Below are 23,962 nucleotides of genomic sequence, written 5' to 3'. Positions count from 1 at the left end.
TAAACAATACACATTGAACATACATAATGAATAGGATGTAGGATGATGACATATTTCAAATAAACAGTCAAGACTCCGCAACTTATAAACGTACATAAATATACCTCAAATTATTGTAATGCTGTAGAGTGGCCTTACTCACGGGGCGTTACTACGATCTAGGTAATCGCCACGCTTAGAAAACTGTGAAAGACCGAGTAAATCTTATTACCGATAGCAGGTTAATACAGAAACTGTAGAGAAATTCGGTAATTTAATTCAATTCAAAATCATTTATTCATGTAGGTAAGATAATGTACACTTATGAACGTTAAAAAAGAAATTTACATTAAATGCTTCTAATTTTACATTTACTGCCAGTTCTCAAATCAAGAGCGTAGAACGGAAGCGAAGAATTGGCAATAAACTCTCCGCACTCTCTTTAATCGCCAAGTTTTTTTTTATTTACACAACGTTTGTAAGGAGCTGAAACCATTACACCAGGTTCCATCTTGAGTAATAAAGAATAATGAAATAAATTAAAAACAAAGATTTGCCCTTTATCAGCAAGAGGCATGGTGAAATAGAAATATAATGTAATGGAAGATCAAAACTAAGGCATTGAATGAAAAACCAAAATTTAGAAAATCTTTTAATAAAATTAAACTAGTATATACAGATTAAACATATTAAAATACTTAACGCTTATATGGGGTCACTAATTTCAAAATTCCCACTAATTTTATAATAAACGTGTGTGCCATAATAATATTCTTACATCAAATAAAAAATAAATTAAACCAGAAAATTATGTTTTTTTATTATACATTGTATCAAAACTTTAAAAAAGTACACGGCAAATAAGTGTGGTCATAAGGACAAAACGATGCATTTTGGTTTATTATTCAAAAATAATTTCGTATTCTCAAGCACAATAAATATTAAATTTTCGAAATACACTCTGTGTTTTACATGAAAATACTCACAATAACTGTTTAAATTTTGGTCCTCACATTTCATTAATTTTTTTCTAATAAACAAGTAAGTTATCAGCCTCCTGTGCCTGACATGCCATAGTTTCCTCACAATGATTTCCTTCACGAGCGAGTGTTAAACGCGCACGCACACAGTAACTGAATTGGTGCACAGGCGTAGTTCGAACCTACTGACCTCAGGACGGCCATTTCCAACATTCACTAGAAGAGCAAATTTCTAATCCTTCTTCATAAAAGAAAAAGCACTAAGTTTAGACTGTTTTGGGGCATTTGTAACGGTCTCCTCCATACTATCGTCCAGTTTTCGCTTTGAACTTTCTACGGGTTTGTTGATACTTTTGAATGTTCTTATACAATGGCGAGTTAACTCAGACGGCGTAAATTCGGGATTTTGTTGTTCCAAAGTTGTTTTGTTTCGCGAAAACCAATCCACGAATGTCTCGTTTTCGAGGGGTGTTAAAGGCTGTAACAAAAGAGTTAGAGAAAAATAACTTCAAAAGTCAGTCATATTGCTGAGTTTCTTGCCCGTTCTTCTCAGAACAAAGCCTCCTGGTAGTTTTGCGAACGGATGGCGTAGTTTTGCTCTTTCGCGAATTTTGTAAACGTTTTTGACATTCATCAGCATGCCCTAAGACGCATCTAAATTGAATAAATGAATTTTGATTTTGATATCTCAAATACTAGTAAAATGATGAGATGAACGATTTTGATTTGAGTTTCTGAGAAATTCGTGAAAAACACATCTTAATCTAATTGTATATGTAAATACTTATTAAATATATATTAATAAAATCCACGCATAAAAATATATAATGTATTTTTTTTTTCAAAAGAACTTGGGTCTGCAAAAAAAATCGATCCAAATTGAATCTATTCCAATAATTGTTTTTTGGTTTTAAACTGTTAATTTATTTATTTACAGTAGTGTAAAATTATAAATTTAACTTACGTCACTATTTTCTGCCGTTTCAGTAGTATGAACTTCCACCAACGTCCTTTCAGTTAATGTCAAAGGACTTTGTACATTTTTGTTGGAATCCTGTTGTTTCTTGAAAGGATTCCGTGCGCCACCGGGCGATGATTTAATCGGCTGATAAATAAGTACAATTTATGGTAATAAGAAGTGTGTTTAATAAATTAAATATTATTTAGGGTTAGTACACCACATAATAAAAAAGTTCTAAAGGCTAATTAATAAATTATTTATAAATTTTTAAGTTGTATACAAGATTAAGATACACTTTTGTAAGTTTTCCCTCCGAATAATCCTAAACGAAATATTATGAAAACCTAACAAGAATTGTATTGGCTCACCATAATCATCCACACAACTATATACGGTATATATATACGGTAGCAGCAGCTGTTTTAAGAATAATAACTTACCAAGATTAAAAACTAGGTAAATTCATATGAAAACTCACCACAGGTTTTATAGGCGTGACAATCTCAACTTTCTTATTCACCGTCTTCTGTGGTATTATGAGGCTAGCGTTCAAATCCTCTGTGCTCGTGACGTCATATGTCTCTTGAGTTTCCAATTCTCGGAAATGTGCATTCAGTTTGTCGGCGTTTTGCTCCCACGTGTCGGCCATATTTGACAATTTGTCGGCCAAATGCATTCGGCCAAGGCGAGACGCGTACTTTGCGGCTAAGGGTAGCAGGCGATCGTCCTTTAGTAGTTCCATTAGTTCTAATGCTCGTTGCTCTATTTCGCTTCGGCAGGCTAACTGTTAGAGTTATTATGTTAGACTAAAAGTTTGTTATGTGAAAGCCCCTTACAATATGGCATCGATTAATTTTTTCATTAAAAAAAAAACTTTTTGGAAATGTGTTTATTAATACGTGTGTGACTGTCAAATTAATTTATGTCAGTGGTTTGAAAGCAAAATCGAAATCTTTTGAAATGCTAGATTAAAAGTTAAAAATAATTTGATAAAATATGAAAACATACAGCGAACAACTTCAGCGCGGTTTCCCTTGCCGCTTTGACGTCAACATCAGAAGAAGTATGGGCCCAACGGACTAACTGCTCTTCATACTGACTCTTCTCTGTATCCAATTCACACAGTGGCATCTGTGTAAATTAAAATATCTATTACGTTCCGCCTCTCCATTGAGACATTGGAATCGGCTAGAACTTAAGGCTAATAAGTATTTAAATCTAATCTAATTTAGTTATAAAGATAAGAAAATCTTAAACACTATACTTATTAGCCTTTAGTTTTTGAGATCTATTTTTGTAGGTACATGTTGGTATAAAAGGAACTAATTTTGCCAAATTCCACGTTCTAGTAGTAAGAAATTTATGTATACATATTAACTATTTTAATTAATTAATTCCTTAAAATTGCAAATAAAATTAACATTTTTTTTATTAAAAACTGATACACAAGATACAATAAATAAAATTTACTTTTAAATAAATTCATATAGTTTTATTTCCCAATGCGTAAGACATATATTTCCCTTAATTCAAATTGAATCAAAAGTTCTAGTATAATTAGTATTACGCATTAATAATAAATGATTATGTTTACTATATTTTTAGTATTGTTTAAAGTCTGACATTTTTAGAAGGAATAAAAAAATAAGTGGCGCTACAACCTCTTTTAGATCTTAAGACTCAGATTTCTGAATCTATTTCATGATCATATTTAAATCTAATAGGCAAGTAGGTGATCAGTCTCCAGTGCCTGACACACGTCGACGACTTTTTGGGTCTAAGACATGTCGGTTTCCCTGCGATGTTTTCCTTCACCGTTCCAGCAAATGTTGTGTTAATGCAAATGCGGACATAGAAAGAAAGTCCATTGGTGCACAGCCGGGGATCGAATCTACGACCTCAGGTATGAGAGTCGCACGCTGAAACCACTAGGCCAACACTGCCCTGCTTTAGAAGGAATATATATGAATATTATCATACCTGTATCGGTAGTTCAGCAACGATCGGTTTCGGCGCTGTTAGTGGGAAGCTTGATCCTCTACACATAATAGCACAAATCTTTTGTGCCTGTTCATTTACCTGATCAAAAAAGGTTTACTTATTTAATGTGCAATTCACTCGAATGTGAACATTTTGTAAAAATAAAAAATCAACTCCAGAAATTAACTACCAATATTTAATTTGCCATAATATATCTTGAACTTATTTGTATGAGAGCTATTAGTTTGAAATTTTAACAGGCCTACTGCTTGTCTATGTTAGGTTTAAAGACATTTATTATAATAATAGACATTAGTCACTTACATGAAAACACTTATATGCTAACGTTACAATTTGAAAAAAAAAGGAAAAAAAAAGAAACTTGGTAGAACTTGGATGAACTTTCATTTCCGTAGATTGGGATCACTCAATAGATGGTCTTTTAATCTTAATTTAAATATTGCTAGGCTGCCTGCACTTTTTACATTTTTTGGGAGTCTATTATACCGCGGTACTCCCCCAACGCTCAACGTTTTTTTGCCGTAATTGGTTCTATACTTAGGTAGAATTAAATTATGAGGGCGTCGTGAACTGCGCTTTTGAATTTGATTTATATTAGTGAATGTAATGTTAGTGTGTATGTAGTCATTTAAAATTGTATAGATTAATATGCTGGTTTGTTTTGTTTGGTTACTCACCGATACAATAAACCAAGAATCAGAAACGCCTTTGCAATGTGAAGTTGTATCACATATGGGCATCCAAACAGCACTAGTGACGTCATAGATCCTAACCATTCCCGTACTATCGCAAGAGCAGGGCGAGCCTGCTTCACTCGTCCCTAGCCAACTTAATTTAGACCCAGGTGTTAAAGGCATAAAGACCGTTTTGCTGCGAACTTGTCGACCTAAAACAATATATTGGTTCTTCAAATACACTATTGACGGTACGAACTAAGTTGTTTAGAAAAATAAGCGATATGTTTTTTTTTTTCAAGTTATAGACAAATAGTAATGAAGGATAGCTTAAATAACACCTTAATTTATAAACGTATACATTTAGAGGTATGCATATATTTTTATTAGGTTTAAAGCCTACACACAGTGACATTCAGAAACGAGAATCCTATATTATATATCGATATTTTGACTCAATGCATGGATTAATTGCAAAACAAATCAAGTTCTGGATTTTTTATCAATGTACAACCACTTTTAGATCTGGGCCTCAATGTTCTGTTTCATGGTCATTTGATAATCTGATAGGCAAATAGGTGATCAGGCATCTGTGCCTGACGCACACCGTCGCCTTTTGGGTCCAAGGCAAGCCGGTTTCCGTACGATGTTTTCCTTCACCGTTTGAGCGAATGTTAAATGCGCACATAGAAAGAAAGTCCATTGGTGCACAGCCGGGGATCGAACCTACGACTTTAGGGATAACAGTCGAACGCTAAACCCACTAGGCCAACATTGGTCTAGTTCTGTATTATAAAATGCTAAACAAATTTAGTTTCAGAAACACTTGTAACGCCTTCATACTTACCATTAAAAGCGATAATATCCATCGCCAAGTGTTGATCTGATAATCCCGGATCAGTTTGGTGGTACACAGCAAATACAGTGGTGTTAACAGCAGCTAAGCATACAACTGGACCAGCCAAAGATATTACCTGAAGTAATTTTTAATTAAAACAAAAGATTTGTACTACCTAAAAGATCTTTGACATGGCGTAGGCTTACGTATCAGCAGGCTCAATCGTATGTATTCAATTTCAAACTATGTATATATGTTACCGGAAATGTATGTAATTTTTTTTATATACATTTCCTCGGAATTGTATGTAATTCCTAAAATCGCACGGAAATATGCAAAAGAAATTATATTAGTCACATTTCCTAGGAAATCATATTAATAGCAATTGGAAATGTAAATATTTCCGATTGCTATTTAGAGATCTTTTTCATTATGGACAGTTCCGATAAAATTTCCGATTTCGCAAAGTTATTTGAAATTTGAAAACGATTTGATATTATTTCTACAAAAAACCTCCACAAATAAAATCTACAAATACATTAGCCAATATGTCTTTTGTTTTATTTTAAAGGCTGATTTTTCTTTCTGTTTTTTAAATATTGAAGATTCTCTCTTTAATCGGCAGTTCATCTGAGCGTCGTGGTCAGCAACGAAGCATCTAGAGCGGATTATCTGCTAAACTTATGACAATCCATCTAGTTGGTGAAAGGCGACGTGATCTTTTGCCTTTAGTTACCAACCACAATCAGTTTCTCTACGTTTTCATCGCCTCTGCGCATTGTATGGCCGAAATAAAATACGACATACGGCATATGGTAGAAAGACGAGTACGTATATTGACGATTAAAAGTATAGATAGTTACCGATATTATTATTGGATTTGACAAGCTATCGATTGTTGAGTCAAAGGAACCAGTTTCCTTACGATGTTTTCCTTCACCTTGGTATTTTAGGCCATCGGTAGCGGTGCGAACACAAGAAATCAGACTAGCTTTTTTGAAAATAATCGCATTAAACGTACCTGTCTTTGAGTCCCCATGGGAGTGAATATTCTCAAAAACCTTGCATTCGTAGCGCACGCGACGATTCCACTAGCGGCAGTAACACATACGATTTCTTCTGTATCGGGTAATGAGATAGTCCACTCTTTACTACTACCAACTAGTGATATACAGACCAGTTTACTAAAAAATAGGAAAACAATATAACCATATTTTATATGACATAGGAGCCCTACTTCTAGAGAAAAAATTGTTTTATAACAGGGTGTATACGGGCGGCAAGCTCTCGTGGTGAAACAGCGCATGGACCCTCAGATTACCAGAAGGTTCGCAAATGCGTTGCCGCCTGTGAAACCTAAATGAAAATGTACAAAGGAGAGCAGCAAAAATGTCCAGAATTTTTAAGAATTTATTTTACGAGGGACGGTAAAAAAACCTAAATCTAAGGCTCTTAAAGACTAGAGCATCAAGAGACCAGGCATCTTTGAGGTCTTGCACTAAAATTAAACACTCTACAAAATCATGCTTTATTAAAGTTTCTTCCAAACAGAATGGTACTGTCTCAATGGAAAAATAATTTAAAAATAAAGTAAATGTTTTCTTCTTATCTTAAATACATGCAGTGATTATTAAATAACAATAAAAATTGCACAGAGCATTTGCCCGTTTAAGATAAATGTAAATATATTTACTTTGGAAAATGATACGAAAATTCCATTGCATTATAATAGTCGATTACAAATAATATTAAAAAAAGTAGTAAGTAAGCTAGGGTTGAGTTGAATTGATAATACCAAGACACTTTTAGACATGAGATCTTTTTTTTTATAGAACAGGGGGCAAACGGGCAGGAGGCCAATGCCAGAGGGCCGGCGAGTGCGGTACCGGCCTTTCAAGAATTGGTACGCTCTTTTCTTGTAGGACCGATTTCGAATTGGTTCGGAAATACTTCAGTGGGCAGCTGGTTCCACAATGTGGTTCGCGGCAAAAACTGCCTTGAAAAACGCGCAGTTGTAGAACGGCGGACGTCGAGGTGATACGGGTGGAATTTCGTATTCTGCCTCGACGTCCGATGATGAAATTCAGCTGCAGGTATTAATCCGAACAACTCCTCTGAACACTCTCCATGGTAAATGCGGTAGAAGATGCAGAGTGACCCCACATCCAAAGCCAAAGGATCCAGCCTCGAAGAGAGAGAATGGTCGTAAACGAGATAAGATGATATATACATTTCAAAATTATATCTGGAAACATCTGGAACCTATTTCCACCTGTTTCTGTTCAGCGTCTCTCTTGTGACAGTATATAGCTTTGAGGACTTATATGATCTGTCCACCAGTTGGCAACGAGATTTTTAACCATCTGTTTACCAACCATTATCAAGTTCCGATCGACTCTACACATTGTATGGTCGAAATAATATTAATTATTAAAGTGAAACTTTTATTACATCGTCTCAAACTTTTTCGTCTGTATGTTGCATGTCGCGTGACGGTCGGCCGCGGAGTAGGGATAAAGTGAAAGGCGATCGTCATAGCAGCCAAGGCCAGGAGCTGACCGTGTAGTGTATAGACTATTATTCATTTGTGCCAGTGCTCCACGCTATTTTAATATGTGTATATAATCTAAATAATTGTTAAGTATTATGTATGTCGTACTCTCTAAGACATAGAATTCAATAAAAATATTGGTTGGAGACTTTCTCCGTCTACTTTTATTAGTCCCATTATCATTTCAATTGTCCAAGTATTGCAAGTTTATAGTGCGGAATCTGAGTCCACAAACCAATCCTATAAGAAAATAAATTACCTTGGTGTTTCACAAGCGAGTGCTAATACGTGCGTAGATAGGCTGGCCATGGTATGGTTAAGGTAGTTGTTAAGATGAATTCCATGATGTACGTTCGAATCGTGAAATTCAACATCAATTGTCGATTCCCCATTCTCCCCGGTGTGACAACGGACGATTCCAACTTCATTCCAACACATGTACCTAATAAAAAATCCCTATTTATTTTTGTAGTTATACTTCTTATGGCACGATGGAGAAAAATGATGAGAGTGAATTTTTACGATGCGCGCACACCAACACCTAAATTCGACATCGTAAAGTTAGGTCTAGGTGGCATGGAAATCGATAACTATGTTCAAGTTGTATATTCTAGTATTTTTATATTTAGAACACGTGTTTCGTAACAGTACAATTAAACATTGTGAATAAATAAATATTATATTGGTGTTTTTAAATCAATTTCATATACGACGGTGATAGTGTTTACTAATAATTTATTTATTTAAATAAAATCTTTTTGATAATTTTAATATTTATCGTTAATCACTACTACATTTTAGTTATTTTTTTCCATACGTACCCCAAAGAAGTATTACTTCTAACGCGTGTACATAAGATATAAAAATTTCGATACAAAGTTTTTTAACCCCTGCCACTTGAATTGTATTTGCAAATTTATTGCGATAATTATTATACTTTGTGATACCATTTATTTTAAAATTTATTTATTTAACGTTTCGTATGCTTTACGGCCTGCATATATGTTAAGATGTCATAAGTTTAATGACCCACAGGTATCCCAATGGATTGTTCATGTTGATTCATGTTGCACTAAACATGAACTCATTGCACATAAAGTTTATTATGTATTAGCTTTTCAAGGAATTTTTCATTTATATTTTAACAAATAAAATATGTTTTGATACTGTTTTATTGTGTTGAGGAAGAAAATTCAGCAAATTTAACTAAACCTACAGAAATTGTTATTTTATAAAGTATTGGCCTTAAAAACCCCTCATTACATGAAGTATTTAATTAAATTACACATATAGTATTTTTGATCGGAAACTTTGGTCTTATTAGGTTTTTTTGACATGGTACCTCAAAGGCAGTTTGAAAAATCAGTGATCGTTTTATTTTGTCATAAATATATTTATTTATCGATTTTATTATAAATTTATAAGTTATTTTACACCATAACTCATTTTAAAATCATGTTTTAAACAGATTTTTCTAAATACCAACTTTTCTAGGCTTAGTTACGCGTTTGAATCAACTAAAAATGTTCATTATAAACTTATTAATGTTTACCTATGTTCAAGATGCGTAGGAGTTGATGACGGTTGAAAAGGCGCTTGAGCCGGCACAGTAGATGGCGCTGGAATCGCTGTCATCGCTCGTGACACAGGGCGGGAATCGTTTTCCACCAAGCCAAGGGTCTCATTCTTAATCCTCTCCAATGATATCGCATTATCGTCATCACTTTCATAGTTTTCGATTAAATCGTCTACTAATCCATCGTTATCTGCAGTTCAATTTAAAATACTTACGAGATAAAGCAATTAGCGTTTAAATATAGTTTAAAATAACAGAACTTTGGTCAGAAAAATATTTTGCAAATTCTTTTTTTTAAGTGAAACTTTTATTACATCGTCTCAAACTTTTTCGTCTGTGTGTTGCATGTCGCGTGACGGTCGGCCGCGGAGTAGGGATAAAGTGAAAGGCGCTCGTCATAGCAGCCAAGGCCAATATGACGGCCAATATGGCGCCTATAGTTCGCAGCAGCAGACCGTGTAGTGTATAGACTATTTTTAATATGTGTATATAATCTAAATAATTGTTAAGTATTATATATGTCGTATAAAATTAGTTGGACACCTCATATACTTTTATTATTTTCCATTATCATTCCAATTTTCTAAGTATAAAATTAAGATTGATAAAGCGATTTTTATACTCTTAATGGAATATTATTCCAAAAGTGAAGTGAAGTGAGTTCATAAATGTATATAATAATTTATTTATATTATTTCAATGGTAAAACTACTATATTTAAATTAAAACCACTATATTTAACTGTATTTCTTAAAGTATATAAAAAGTTAATATGAATACATACATTTTCTTTTAGACAATGAGAAGACTCAAACTTAAATTACGGATACACCTGAAGGGTTAAAGTATTTATAAATTGTAAGCAATTAAATAAATACAGGGATCATACCATCCATCCTCTCAACAGTTTCTATATCTTCTTCAGCATCAATTCCAATTTTAGAACTGTCTTTGCCATAACAGTTTACTAACATTCCCAATTGGCCAGCTACATCACAGTATACTAATACACCATTACCTGAAATAAAATAAAAAATAAAATTGTAGCATAATTTATGACAATAAATATTTATAGAACTCATTCATGTTAGAAAATATTTTCGAGTCTGAAATCTAAAAAGTAAATGAGTGCCAATTTTAAAAGCAGAAACAACTAAAACAGATAAAATTCATACATTTTATTTGGAGAATATTTGGTCAAATGTTAATCAATATGTATGTATGAAATATTGGGTTATGCAAAACAATAGATTTATTAACTAATTATATATACACATGCCAGCAAATTCTGAATAGTAGAGCAAAATAATACCATTTATAAAAAGTTCAAGCATTTTTCTAATATATATTATCCACTGTTAAAAGACATTTTTAAATTAGTATGACTGCCAGTATTTCTTTACCTTTTGGATTCCAAGCCATTGAAGAGACATTATGTGAGGTGGGATGTTCTATTACATCAATACAATTTCCACTCTGTACGTCCCAAATAGCTATCTGACCCGCAACACTACTACCAGCTAAATACTGACCACAAGGTGAAAATAAACACTGCGATATTGCACATTTGATCTAAGAACAGAAATTTATTATTTTAATTGTTACGATAATAACATTCAACATCATACCTATTTATACCTAATCCGCTGTTTTGCTGATGTTTTTTTTGTTTTCTTAATAAAAATCATTTTTATTTTATTTTAGATATTTTTAATTATTTTTTGTCACATTTGCTTAAGTAAAAATTGTCATATCTACACTAATTATATATAAAAGAGCTTGTGCCATAGATAAAGTATTATGTATGATATAAACTTCAATAAATAAATTAAAAGATATTATGTACAAATATTCATTAATTACATAGGAAAAGTGTATTCATGACTTATTGAATATTATTTATTATAAGTATATATTATATAATAAAAAATATACACACTTACAGTATTGTGTGAGAATGCCATTCTTTGACCCCAATCATCACAATCTAACAAAACAATCTCTTTGTTATTAGGATATGCCAAATATTTACCCTCTGATGGTTCAAAGCTCATACGACCTGCAATCATGATAGTAAATAAAATTATTGAAAATTAATAATTTTATAATAGTTGTATGAGTGATCAAACATACAAGTTTAAATAGTAACATATTTAAACTTACATATTACTTTAGCTACATAAAATGTATTTATCTTTGGTACACATGACAGTTCTTTAATGGTTTTCTGTGTATCTATATCCCATATTCGTAAAATACCATCACCACTAGCTGTGACTGCATATTTCATTTGAGGACATATTGCTATACTTAGTACAGGGCCCTTATGGTCTGACATAATAAACAGTGGTGCTCCTCCTTCGAGGCTACAAATCTTTGCTTCCATATTTTCCGAAGTAGTGCCTAAAGCCTGAAATATTTATTGAGTTACATAATTAATAAGAAAAGTTTGTTGGTGATTAAATAATTTTACTAAGAGTGAAGCAGTGACTACTTTAACTTGCATAAGAAATAATTTTTATAAATGACACTTTTAACTTACATCAATTTTGGGTGTGGACATTATTTGAGTAATAGGAGCCGTAAACCTTGTAATAATTCCATCTTTGTCGAATGCAGGAAATGTGTATGCCTGCACTGCATGATTATCTGTTGCAACATATAACCTTTTATCCTTAAAACATACAGCTGTAGCACTCTCACCCACGCAGTGAGACGTTGGATCATCATCTTCAATATCTATCCAGATCCGCACATCACCGTCGTGACCACATGTTATAATGTGCCTGCAAGACGGTTTTGAAGAAAACTATGATTATATATTTCTATAACCGACATAGATTAATATGTAAAAAAGGTAGAATCTTACCTGCCATCTTCGCTGTAGCAAACATCAGTATGCCCCTCTGCGTGAGCATATCTCAGAGATTTACTCTCCACTTTCATATTTTTCAATGAGACCTACAGAACGATTTTGTTTATACCTATGACTAGTACTATTATGATAAATAATAAAATTAAGTAATCATAAAATCTCTCTTCGTAATAATTTTATTAATTTAACATTCAAATAAAAAGTTTAAAAAACTAAAACATTAAACAACACCACAAAAAAATCAATCAAAATAAATTGAAAACAGCACATTGAGCGCGAAAAAGTCTGAAGTCTGAACTCCAGTCATTCAAATTTAAAATTTTCTGTAAATGTCAATGTCAAAACTTATTCGCCGTTATTTATGGTCTATGGGTGTACACACGGAGCATCCTGTAACTTTTTAACATTTAACGATAAATGACATTTTTACTGTAAGAAATAATATTGAAGTAACCATATATTAAAAATTTATTAAATAATACCTACATACTTACATAATACGAACTGCTATAAAAATCGTTTAAATAGCGATGACCATGACGGTTGATATGTTTGCAGTTAATTTCAAGATTTTTAAAAATATTTTTATAGTTCGTAACCCTATCATTTCATTACTCATTTAAAATACTATGTTTTGAAAAAATGGTTTGAAAATGATATTTGAAAGTGTCCGTCACTCCGTGAATAATGACATACTCGATACGGATGATAAATATTGCTAATATGCTTGTATCCAGTCGGAAGGTAAAAAAAAATTTTACATGTTATAAAAACGTGATTGTCAAACGGTCCAATTTAATATTCAATTGCCGGGAAGTTAGTTTGGTCGCTAACAAAATACGTAGATAAAAGCGTATGTGATATTTATACCTTAAAATTTTTGTTTCTTTAATATTTATATTATAAAAATAAGTTTTCATTAATTGTAAAAGTTTATAATATTTTTAAAGTTTTTTAGTGATTTTAGGTGAGAAATATCACAATATCTAAGGTAACCTAAATATTTTTTATTTATAAATTATTTCAAATTCAATGCGTAGGTAGTTGTAGACTTTTAAATTACTTTAATTTATGAATATTTTAATAAATTATTTTATAATATAAATACAGAAACACTAATGAATATATTAATTATATTGTGTTGTTTATTTACAATAACTAATTTGGCAAATTTGGTTTATATCTGTATTTTTATTTTTTCTGGAGGAATACAGAAAAAATAGGTGCTATTTAGTTCTTTGTTTAAATTAAAGTGTTGAAGTTTTAATCAAATATTCTCTTAATAATTATAATGCAGATGGGTGACCAAGGCTTCCTAAAACAAAAAAAAGGGTTTGCTACCCTTGCCATCCATGCAGGACAAGATCCAGACAAATGGGAATCAAAGGCTGTGGTTATGCCCATTGTAACAGCCACAACATTTAAACAAACAGGACCTGCTGAATACAAGGTATTTGACACAAAACATTATTGAATAGATCTGTATACAAAACATGGCACCTTCTTTTTAATACATTTCTCATATATGTACCACATTATATTTGCTTTAATGAATAAAAAAAACTTATGACATTACTATTGCAATTATCTTTAAAGTTTTTGTGATCTAAATAAGTTTAGTTAAATTTATATATTTCTTACTAGTACATTCATTTGTATATGTTATATATTTTAAATGTAATATATGTTAATTAAGTAGGCAATTAATATTGAAAAGCAATAGGAAATTCAAAGTACATAGTAGCTAATATCTATTTATCTGACTCCAAGAAAATATTTAAAATAGGCCAATATTATATCACAAAAAATCCAGGTGGCTTTAAAAGATATCATTTATGTATTTTTAATTGGATGGAATAAAATACGACTAGTGACTAAGAATAGCGAAGTTTGCCGGTTGATTTAGAGATTTTTAGTAAGAAAAGCATTCATGAAGATAATTGTTTTAGTCCAGACTTCACGAGTTTTTTTTCGTTAATTTAAAACATAATTTTAACACGATGAACTCGCAAACTATAATTTATATAACAATCAGTGTTTTCCAATAATATAACATTAAAAATAATAAAGTATCTGCGTTTTTTTAAACTTAAAAAAAAACGCTTTTTTATTTTCTTAAATTCTATTTTCAATTATTATGATCATTGGTCACACCAACAAATGCTATATATTTATACAACACAACAACAGGCAACACAAGGCAATACTTTAATGAGTACGGATTAATCAAACTATCTCCGACACCTATTCGCCTTACTTATGAAGCGATCCAGTTAATCTTATTTAAATTCGCTTAATCAGTACAAATCTGTATATCATAGTACTCTTCAATAATTATCGTGCTAACAACTTGTAACTGTTGGTACTTAATCAATAAAGACTTTAATTCCTTCTTGCATCGCATTTTTGACAGACAACTTCTACTCCCTCTTCACAATCAGACCATTTAATTTAGTGGGCTTGTATATGATCGACAGAATCGTGTAATTTTTAAAACCCCACTTAAATCATGTGTAATCCCAAATTTACTCTTGGCTATATGATAGTAATGATTTGATGACTGTTTAAGGAATTTGACTACAGTCGATCTGGTAACCCAACAAGAAATACCCTTGAGGAGTGTTTAGCGGCCCTGGATGGAGGCAAATATGGTTTGGCCTTTGCATCAGGTTTGGGAGCTGTTACCACCGTCGTGACTTTATTGAGTCAAGGAGAACATATTCTTTGCTGCGACGATGTGTACGGTGGCACTAACAGATTGTTGAGGTAAATTCAAAATCAGTCAGAATATTTTTTATTTTTAACTTTTTAAGTTAGGTTTTCCGCGTGCATCCGTGACTCGTAAAATAATTGGATATAAATGTTGCTTATTAAATATGTATACCAAATTTTATATATTTAATCAAGATAATTTTATCATAAGAATGTAAAAACATATGAATTATTAACATCAGATAAAAGGTTACATCGAAAAACCTAAATTCTAAATAATTTTTTTTTCTGACTCATAGGAATGTTCTTGAAAAAAATGGGATTGAAGTATCGTTTGCGGACTTTACAAACGTCGAATACATCAAGAATTCAATTAAGGAAAATACAAAGGTAAGTGGACCTTTCAAACATTCTAGTTTTAATGTTCATTGTTTGTATTGCATCAATGCTTTAAATTTCATTGTAAAATAGCAATGAAGAGTTGAAGACTTAAACGAACTATTAAATATATGTTGAACGTATTAGCAAAAATCGCAGTAAAGGACTTAAATAAAATTTAGCATATCCACAGTTACAGCCGTTAGTCAACGTTAACATTCTTTGCAGATGATTTGGGTAGAGACGCCAACAAACCCACTTCTCAAAGTAATTGATATGGAAGCGGTGGTAAAAATCGCAAAGCCCAAAGGCATTGTAGTTGTAGTGGACAATACATTCCTTACACCGTACTTGCAAAGGCCTCTTGACTTTGGTGTCGATGTCGTCTTATACTCCATCACCAAGTACATGAACGGGCATGCTGATGTCATCATGGGCGCCCTTGTCGTCAATGATGATGCACTAGAGAAGAAGCTTCGCTTTTTACAAAACAGTAAGTTTATTTTAAATATTAAAGTAGTAGTGATTAAATAAATGATATTTTAGTTCAAAACTAACAACTTAAGTTCAATGTTTGGTATATCACGTATTAACAGATTCGGGACAAATTGGTATACAAACACCTATAGCCTAGACTAGTTTTATAATGAAAAAAGCTTTAGTAAAAACTTGAAAACCTAAAATGATTCTATTTTCGTTAATTTGTTTATAAATCTATTAGAATAGCACGATTTTATAAACATACAATACTATCTACTGATAAAGACTAGATAAAATTGTAGCACATCGTTAGAGCGAAATATTGATGACTACATATTTTTATTGTTCCAAGCATATCTGTTATTTGTACATGACTCGTCATAATTCTATTTGTATTAGTTGTTCTTCTGGTTAACATGTTTTCCATACTAAGATTTGCATCACCGTGATAATCATATTATATCTTACGAAGTCATCAAGGTTAATTAAATAATTTTTGTCTTATGGTTTGAAAATCCCTGATCAATGAAAAGTATATTTATAAACGAATAAAAACAAATATTTCCTTAATAGTCGGGACTTGGCGTTTCTTTAACGTAATAACGTAACGTAAATAACGCTCTACTGTATATTTAGATAAATTTACTTACGAAAATAATTAGATACTTATACAAAATTGAAGAATATTTCCTAAAACAATTGTAGTAAAACGATCATTATCATTGAACGACCTTGTTCAGTAAATTTAGCGTGGTATCTTACGCAATACGTCGCTAGTGTTGCTGTACGTTCAAATGGAGTTTAACGAACGATTACCAAATTTAATCTAGGTTTCCTCATTAATACGCATACTATTTTAATATTAAATATCTCGCAGGAAAAACTGCACAACCTATCGGAAAACATCAAAGGAATTAATTACAAACAAACAAACAAATTACTTTTTTACATATTATTACTTTTAATAATTTCTTAAAAAGTTATTCTTATAACTACTTATATTCGCATAAAATGAAAGCTGTGGGAACCGGCTTACTTTAATCTATGTAAAGATATATGAATACAGTGTATCGTTTCCTGGACGATATTTTTAAATTGTTTGCGTGACTCAGTTTAAAAATAAACAGATAAAATTGGCTTTTATTAGAGACTTGCGTTAACTAATGAGAATTAACTAACTGAACTAACTCTCATATTCATGCTTCAACTAACTGTTAAATTCAAACATTACGATCGAATTCTTGTTCAGAGAAGTGATGGAAAGCAGACACCAACCGGTCGGGCAATTGATAAATACGTCAAAAAACTTACAAAGTAATGATACTAATATCAAAGTGTTGAGAAACAACTTGTAACTGGTTGTATGGGGTAAAAACACAGTTTCATACCGCGTTAATATGCGCGTCTTTATACATCATAAAATATATGCTCGTGGTACTAGTTATTTTTTGGTTGCGGAGTTATTTTAAAACTATGATATCTCCTAAAATATACATTGAAATCAAATGATGTCAAAGGTCTTTTTGTTCAATATTAAATTTATGATGTGACGTAAATATTTGGATAACGTTTAATATTATAGTTATGAAAACAACTTTATAAAGATTGCGATAAAAAGTTCTCGTGAATCCTAATGGACTAAGGTATATTGAATGCTATCGCGGGCTTTTTTGCTACTGTTAGACTTCAATTTAGCTTCAGAAACAAAAGAAACAAACACAAACAAAAGAAAGGAAACGAAAGACAAAAAACCTCTAAAGGAAAAAAATTACCCGTTTTTGCCAAAAAATATATTGATGCGCTTATATTTTATGTGCATATAGACGTAACCTTGACAACTATTTCTTTATCGTTATACGTAATAATATTTTTTACATTAATATTCAACCAATCAAACACTTAGCTTTATAATATTATTAGTAGATTTCTATAAACGGATAGATAATTGATTAAAACAAATAGCATTGGGTAATGATTATTAATTGAGTGTAATCCTAAGATCTGCATAATTAAATATTCATGGTTCCGTATATGAATAATTTTAAGATGTGTGATTTAACTTTCATAAGAAAACAAACCTTAACAGTTGAATCATGAAAGTATTCGTTTAGTGTGAGTTGATTTGTGTTGATTCAAATAAAAATAAATTAAAGCTTAGCCTAGAGGTGATCGAAGAAAAGATGTCGATTTTCTATTTTGGAAAATTTTTTCAACAAAAGAAGATTTTGAACATACTTAATACTGAAAATAAAGTTAAAAATTGTTGATTCCAATGAGTCGTATGGTCGTTTTTTCTTGTTTCCTACGATGACTTGACGTTTGTTGGATTTGACATTCATCTTTAGGCAATACTTTCTACTTTATGGCAGAACTACAGACTCTATACAAATTCTGGCTGACGAACATCTCCAGACTGATACGGAATACCTATAGTTTGTTTACGACTATTCTACATTTTGCTTAGAATATTTCTTGTCTCGTAAGTATGATATTCGATATTGCTAATTTATTAGTGCGTGTGAAATTCAATAGCGTCGGTACGAAATATGGGCATGCTTGAAATAATCTTGCGGCTATTATGATTAATTGATAGACTCGCTCATAGAAATCGATCAGTATTTTTTACTTTTATCTTGTGATTATAGAATTAGAGCCAGAGTTTGCTAAAGTACGAGATAGTTTCCACCCAGATTTTTTTAATTGAATAACTTCGTACAAAGATCTTTCCTATAGAATTAAAAAAAACTTTTATCCGATAACAATATTTCGATTGATCATTACGGGTAGGATCAATAATGCATATGTTTTGATTTTGAGATAGTCAGTACCGATTAACACTGGTCGTACCACAGGCGCGCTGTAAGACTCGGCACTTACTTATGTTGAGTTTAATACAGAAATACAGTCAGTATTTGGCATTGTTTGTCTATTAATTGTTTCGCAGAGGGTTTAGACTCACACTCATATAGTCTTTCCGCTGTTTCTGCGACCTGAGCCACCTGACGCCAATTGCTTTAGCTATTTTTTTTCTTTTTTAGCCAATGAGTGTTCAACTCAAAATAGCTTTATTCTTATAGGTATCTGTACACTTATGAGACTATTTAGAATCAATTTAGATTTTTTTCTGTTGACGTTTTAGCTACGATTTATTTTTTTTAATAAAAAAAAGTAATTACCTAACGGTTAACATAACGACACACAATTATGTACGGTCCTAAAACATAACTATCACAAATTTGTCTTTGGAGTATGTGAAACGGTTGCGATGCGATAACATAAGGACTTTTAGATATTGTAAGAATAAGTTGAGAAAGTAACCCACGTAATATTAGGTTATTATTTAATGTCATTATTTCTAGGTATGGGCATCGTTCCTTCTCCAATGGACTGCTACTTCGTAAGCAGAAGTCTGAAAACGCTTGCTCTACGCATGGAACAGCACAAGAAGTCATCTCTGATTGTAGCCAACTGGCTCGTTAAACATCCCAATATTATCGAAGTTCTTCATCCCGGTAAGTCCTCTAATTTGTAAGTTTGTTTTTACACCTCCGGAGATCATTGTTGACGATCACTTTATTTTAAATTAAAAACCTAAATTAGCTGTTTATTTATTTAACCTTTACAAAACTATATATAAACTGATTAATCTAAAGCCAAATGTTAAAACATACAAATGAAATGACAGAATTTGTCCCTTTATATATATATATAAGACACACACCTCAAATAAGACTTAATGACATAGTTAAGTTTTCCTAAAAAAAAGAAACTCGGGGTTTTCACTGATATTTCATATGTATTATACAATTTTGTATATTTCAGTTACAAACGCAAGTGAGGAAAGACTAATTTAGTTTATAATACTGCCTTTAGCGTAAATCATCTGAATTAAAATAAAGAACTCTTACAGGACTTCCATCTCACCCTCAGTACGAGATTGCGAAACGCCAAATGACGGGCCATTCAGGGACATTCAGCTTTAGACACAGTGGTGACCTTAAGGAATCTCAAAAATTGTTGAGAGCTCTGAAGATGTTCATGGTAGCTGAGAGTTTGGGCGGATACGAAAGTCTCGCAGAGTTACCGTAAGTAAAGCAATACTAAGTAATTATTTGGCTCCTAAAATATACTAATTTAATTTGTTTTCACAGAAATTCTCATTCATACATGTTTAATACGAACTGACATATAACACATCAAAATAGAGTTTGATGTATAAAATATTTTTTATCAGTTTTACTGGTTTGAACGTAATATCAATTAATGATATATAAACAATTTTGTTTTATCTTAACGTATGTGACGTAATGTAATACGTACGACACGGTAATGTTACGCATAAACTGTAAATGCTATTATCGGCATTATTTTAGAGTTATCAATATTTTACTTACTTTTTTAAATAAAAGTAGATCGTATTTTATTTTAAAGTTTGTGGTAATGCGGTTGGAAACACTATGTGAGTGACCCATCTTACGGGTTTACATTACTAGGGTTACGAGTACTTTTGTTTTGTGCATCAATCCTCTTTTTTCGTTAAAACGTCTAATGACCAATTTTAAATTTTAATTTGTGACGGGGCGTCGCCAGTCCATTGTCAAAGAGTGCCAATAGAAGTAGATAGAGGGTGGGAAAAGTATGAGCAAGTGAACTTCAACGCGGTCTTGATTGTAATTAGATAGAGATATAGAGGTGTATATTTCAAACTTAACCTAAAATGATTAATAATTGCATTGAAACTCCCTTAATTGATCTGTATAAATGCTTCTTCTTCTACGATCTTACATCATTTCATAATAATAACGCATACTCACCGTGGTAAGAAATTAGTTATGTTGGGTTATAACCATGACGCAGCAAATAGCAAGCACTAAACCATTGATTTTTACATTAAATGTTTCCTTTAATTTTTTAGAATTATCTTGTAGTGATAATTATCATTGTAATACTTGTAAGTCAGTGAATTATTGCTGTATAGATTGCGGTGCGATTGGGTTTGAACCAAGATAATAATCTTATATGATGCTTTTAAAGGTCGTTGTTCTTTACAGTAGTTTCTCTCTATACTTCTTTAACAATAACATACTATTAGTTTGATATTTCTTTGTTCCTTATCTTGCATATAACTTAGGTCAAATTTAGATCTACATAATGAAGTATTTTAACCCCCGTGAATAGTTTAGAACCCGGAAGTTTACCACGTAAATAACTATTACAATTTCAATATTCAGTTCGTAAAAATGCAAATGAATTCAAACAATTAAAGCATTTCGATCAATGTACATTTCAAGTGCTGCATTACGATTCTTTATCGTCGTTAAACGACTCGGTCAGAAATTGAAATAGAACTTAACTCGCAGAAACTCCGATATACTATCTAGACCACGGTGGCAGAATGGCATTTAGTCTTATAACATTTATTCTTTTCGTAGTACTCTGATGACGCATGCATCAGTTCCTGAAGAACAGCGGGCAGCGTTGGGTATTACGCATAATCTCATAAGAATATCAGTGGGCTTAGAAGACGTCGAAGATCTCATTCAGGACTTAGACCAATCGTTAAAAGTCGCATTCGAATAAATTTTACATTGTTTTATCATATTTTCATTGTAACAATATACAGTATTTTGTTGATTTAAAAAAAGTAGTTTTGATAAAACGCTCCATGTTATCTCAATTTTATGTGTCATTGTTTTCTTAAGAAAAAGGTTGTTGTCTAATTGTATTATAAACGGGTGATAAAGCTATAGATAGATTCTAAATCAAGATAACTGATAAATATTGTCTTTGTTTAAATTAATTGCATTTACCTACGCTTTTATTGTTTAAACGATAATAGAACAAGATCATGTAAGGTTAAAACATGTGCATTTTTATGAGTATTATTTAAAATGATATTGTATTTTGTAGTTCACTTATTTCCAATGTTGTTCCTTCAATATTTTATATTGTAATAATTTAAGTGGTACCAAGTATCAAAAAATAAATGATTAAATGGTTATTTTGTTTTTTTTTCCATAAAATGTCGACTGAAATATAATTTTGATATGGTTATTACAAACAACATATTTCAAATTAAGGAAGACTAATATTACGATTGGGCCGTACATGATTGACCTTACGCATTTCTTCATTTATTGTTATGGGTAGTTGTTTCCTAGACTCGACGCCCCTCAATTTGTCAAAACAATTTTCTGGATTGAGCATGACGGCAAACTTTCTTCAATTTTACTGAGATTATCGCCATGACTGAATTGTGGTCAGAACCTATATCTGCACCAGGGTATGTTTTAGCCGATTTAATGCTATTTCTATGCCTTTTGTTTATCAATAAGTAATCCGGTTTCGTACAATCCTGTCCGGCTTAAGTGCTGGCGATTGCCAGGTATAGAGTCTACGTGGTGGCAATTAGAAGAAAGTATTTGCAACAAGAAAATCGTGTTCCTGGCAGAATTGAACTAGACTTTCACCCCTGTCATTACGAACGCCGAGACCAAATCTTCCAACGATATCCGAGACTGCTCCTTGACCAATCTTGGACTTGAAATCACCTGTCACGATTGACAGCTCGTTAGGTTTTGTTAATTTCAGAGCTGCGTCTAAGTCATTATAGAAAGTCTCGTTCAATTCCTCACTTTTGTCTACTGGCGGGGCATAAACTTGAACGATGTTGATTGGTTTTGCTACTAAAACATTACTCGGTCTGAAAGAGGAAGAAAGTTCTTAACTAGAGTTTTTATATTTTCTTTATTAAGCACGGCAACTCCATATCTATGATTTTGTATGTCGCTGCTACCAGAGTAGTATATTGTAGAATCATTTTATATGTAAATTATAGAATTTGTCAGTTGGCTTTGTTATTAAGGTGCTAAAATTATGTTTCAATGACCAATGCAATCCTAGTGGAAATGAATATTTTAAGTACTTAATCTTCAATAGGAAGGTTAATATTGAATTTATGCATCGTTAATATCATAACAAAATATTGACTTATTTGGAACCAGGAAATCACGTTTAGTAATTTTAAGAAGCAAAAACAAAGGAAATATTTTAAATCTACCATAAAATACATAACAACTCTCCAATTATACATATGATTAATACATAGTAGTAGAGTTAACGAACAATACCTATTTGCCAAATCCCGTTCGAAATTTATGGTTACTCTTCGTTTCTGCGTAAAAAAAATCCACAGTTACGAACCCATACGTATTTAAAACCTTTATCGATTGCCAGTGCTTTTGCCTCCTTAAGAAGATGCTTATTATCTGGGGTCAAATGCACATTTACATAGAATCTTTTCGAATCCCCTGACATTCCTACATTAGATGTATGGATTCCCCGTTTTTTGCGTAGGCCAGATAATATTTTGTCTTTTACTTCGCGTGTCTTCAAGCGCACCACGATTGTTTTGGCTTTGCCAGGCATAGATTGCTTCGGCTGTATGCGGTTAGCAAATTCGATCTCATCATCCCGCAATACTACGTCTGCATGTTTTGCTATTGCCTTTACTAAGGCGCATGTAGATTCATTCTTGGTTTGTGGCAGCCCAACAATTTCTAATTTGTTCATTCTATTCCACTGTTGTTGCTTATTTATTTGGCATCGTAGTTCGTCTATAATAGAACTATTAGTTTAAATATTATTTTTCAATGTATTAACTTCCTCTCTTAGACACTCAGTTTCCGTCAAAGAGGGGTTGATAATAGAGTTGATCTCTCCCCTTATATCGACAAAAAGAGACATTTTCAGAGAACGAACGATACAAAATGACCAAGTTTGGAATCTATAGCCTGGTTAATACTCTAATAATTCTCAATAAGTGATTAACTTCTGCAAATCGTCTTTCGATACGCAGCAGTCACGAAGCCCAGTATCCTTATTATTGCGTCACGTCATTGTGGCCTGAACTTTATCAGGAATGGTACTCTGACCGCGTACCGTAACTGTTGTTACG

General features: G+C 32.1%; 3 protein-coding genes across 6 annotated transcripts; 1 reads left to right on the top strand and 2 right to left on the bottom strand.

Annotated features, from left to right (window-relative positions):
- Positions 1-623: 623 nt before the first annotated feature.
- LOC111003872 (WD repeat and HMG-box DNA-binding protein 1) lies at positions 624-12,609 on the bottom strand. The gene is made up of 16 exons (XM_022274612.2): positions 12,430-12,609; positions 12,103-12,346; positions 11,724-11,970; positions 11,504-11,619; positions 10,964-11,132; positions 10,450-10,578; positions 9,537-9,750; positions 8,244-8,426; positions 6,455-6,617; positions 5,443-5,569; positions 4,599-4,807; positions 3,901-3,999; positions 2,929-3,051; positions 2,399-2,704; positions 1,924-2,064; positions 624-1,437 (listed from the first exon to the last, which is right to left on the bottom strand). Exons 1-16 carry the CDS (start codon positions 12,504-12,506, stop codon positions 1,192-1,194), a joined length of 2,793 nt encoding a protein of 930 aa, XP_022130304.2. The 5' UTR covers positions 12,507-12,609; the 3' UTR covers positions 624-1,191.
- A 620-nt stretch (positions 12,610-13,229) lies between these two features.
- On the top strand, positions 13,230-22,006 carry LOC111003837 (cystathionine gamma-lyase). 4 transcript variants are annotated; one of them, XM_022274559.2, is made up of 9 exons: positions 13,230-13,288; positions 13,394-13,426; positions 13,733-13,885; positions 15,005-15,201; positions 15,447-15,537; positions 15,754-16,018; positions 19,365-19,517; positions 19,916-20,090; positions 21,438-22,006. In XM_022274559.2, the coding sequence occupies exons 3-9, from the start codon at positions 13,733-13,735 to the stop codon at positions 21,583-21,585; spliced, it is 1,182 nt and encodes a 393-aa protein (XP_022130251.1). In that variant the 5' UTR covers positions 13,230-13,288; positions 13,394-13,426; the 3' UTR covers positions 21,586-22,006. The 4 variants fall into 4 exon arrangements, with proteins under 4 accessions (XP_022130251.1, XP_045484281.1, XP_045484274.1 ...); XM_045628318.1 differs by having other exon boundaries at positions 13,240-13,288; positions 13,386-13,426; XM_045628322.1 differs by having other exon boundaries at positions 13,257-13,288; positions 13,403-13,426.
- Positions 22,007-23,166: 1,160 nt separating this feature from the next.
- LOC123689637 lies at positions 23,167-23,904 on the bottom strand. The gene is made up of 2 exons (XM_045630797.1): positions 23,900-23,904; positions 23,167-23,632 (listed from the first exon to the last, which is right to left on the bottom strand). Exons 1-2 carry the CDS (start codon positions 23,902-23,904, stop codon positions 23,167-23,169), a joined length of 471 nt encoding a protein of 156 aa, XP_045486753.1.
- Between the last annotated feature and the right edge of the window lie 58 nt (positions 23,905-23,962).

The sequence above is a fragment of the Pieris rapae genome, chromosome 1, assembly GCF_905147795.1.
Source record: "Pieris rapae chromosome 1, ilPieRapa1.1, whole genome shotgun sequence".
Taxonomy (NCBI): domain Eukaryota; kingdom Metazoa; phylum Arthropoda; class Insecta; order Lepidoptera; family Pieridae; genus Pieris; species Pieris rapae.
The sequence above is the reverse complement of the archived record's forward strand: the minus strand, read 5'-3'. Positions and strand labels throughout refer to the sequence as shown.

What these genes read in the sequence shown, in the direction of transcription:
- LOC111003872 (XM_022274612.2), bottom strand. Translation starts at nt 12,506, where the DNA reads ATGAAAGTGGAGAGTAAATCTCTGAGATATGCTCACGCAGAGGGGCAT. An exon ending in TGCTACAGCGAAGATGGCAG is followed by an intron (nt 12,347 to 12,429) that starts GTAAGATTCTAC and finishes ACCGTCTTGCAG; the next exon opens with GCACATTATAACATGTGGTC. An exon ending in TTGCTGAACTACCGATACAG is followed by an intron (nt 3,052 to 3,900) that starts GTATGATAATAT and finishes TAATTTACACAG; the next exon opens with ATGCCACTGTGTGAATTGGA.
- LOC111003837 (XM_022274559.2), top strand. Translation starts at nt 13,733, where the DNA reads ATGGGTGACCAAGGCTTCCTAAAACAAAAAAAAGGGTTTGCTACCCTT. An exon ending in GGCACTAACAGATTGTTGAG is followed by an intron (nt 15,202 to 15,446) that starts GTAAATTCAAAA and finishes TCTGACTCATAG; the next exon opens with GAATGTTCTTGAAAAAAATG. An exon ending in CAATTAAGGAAAATACAAAG is followed by an intron (nt 15,538 to 15,753) that starts GTAAGTGGACCT and finishes CATTCTTTGCAG; the next exon opens with ATGATTTGGGTAGAGACGCC.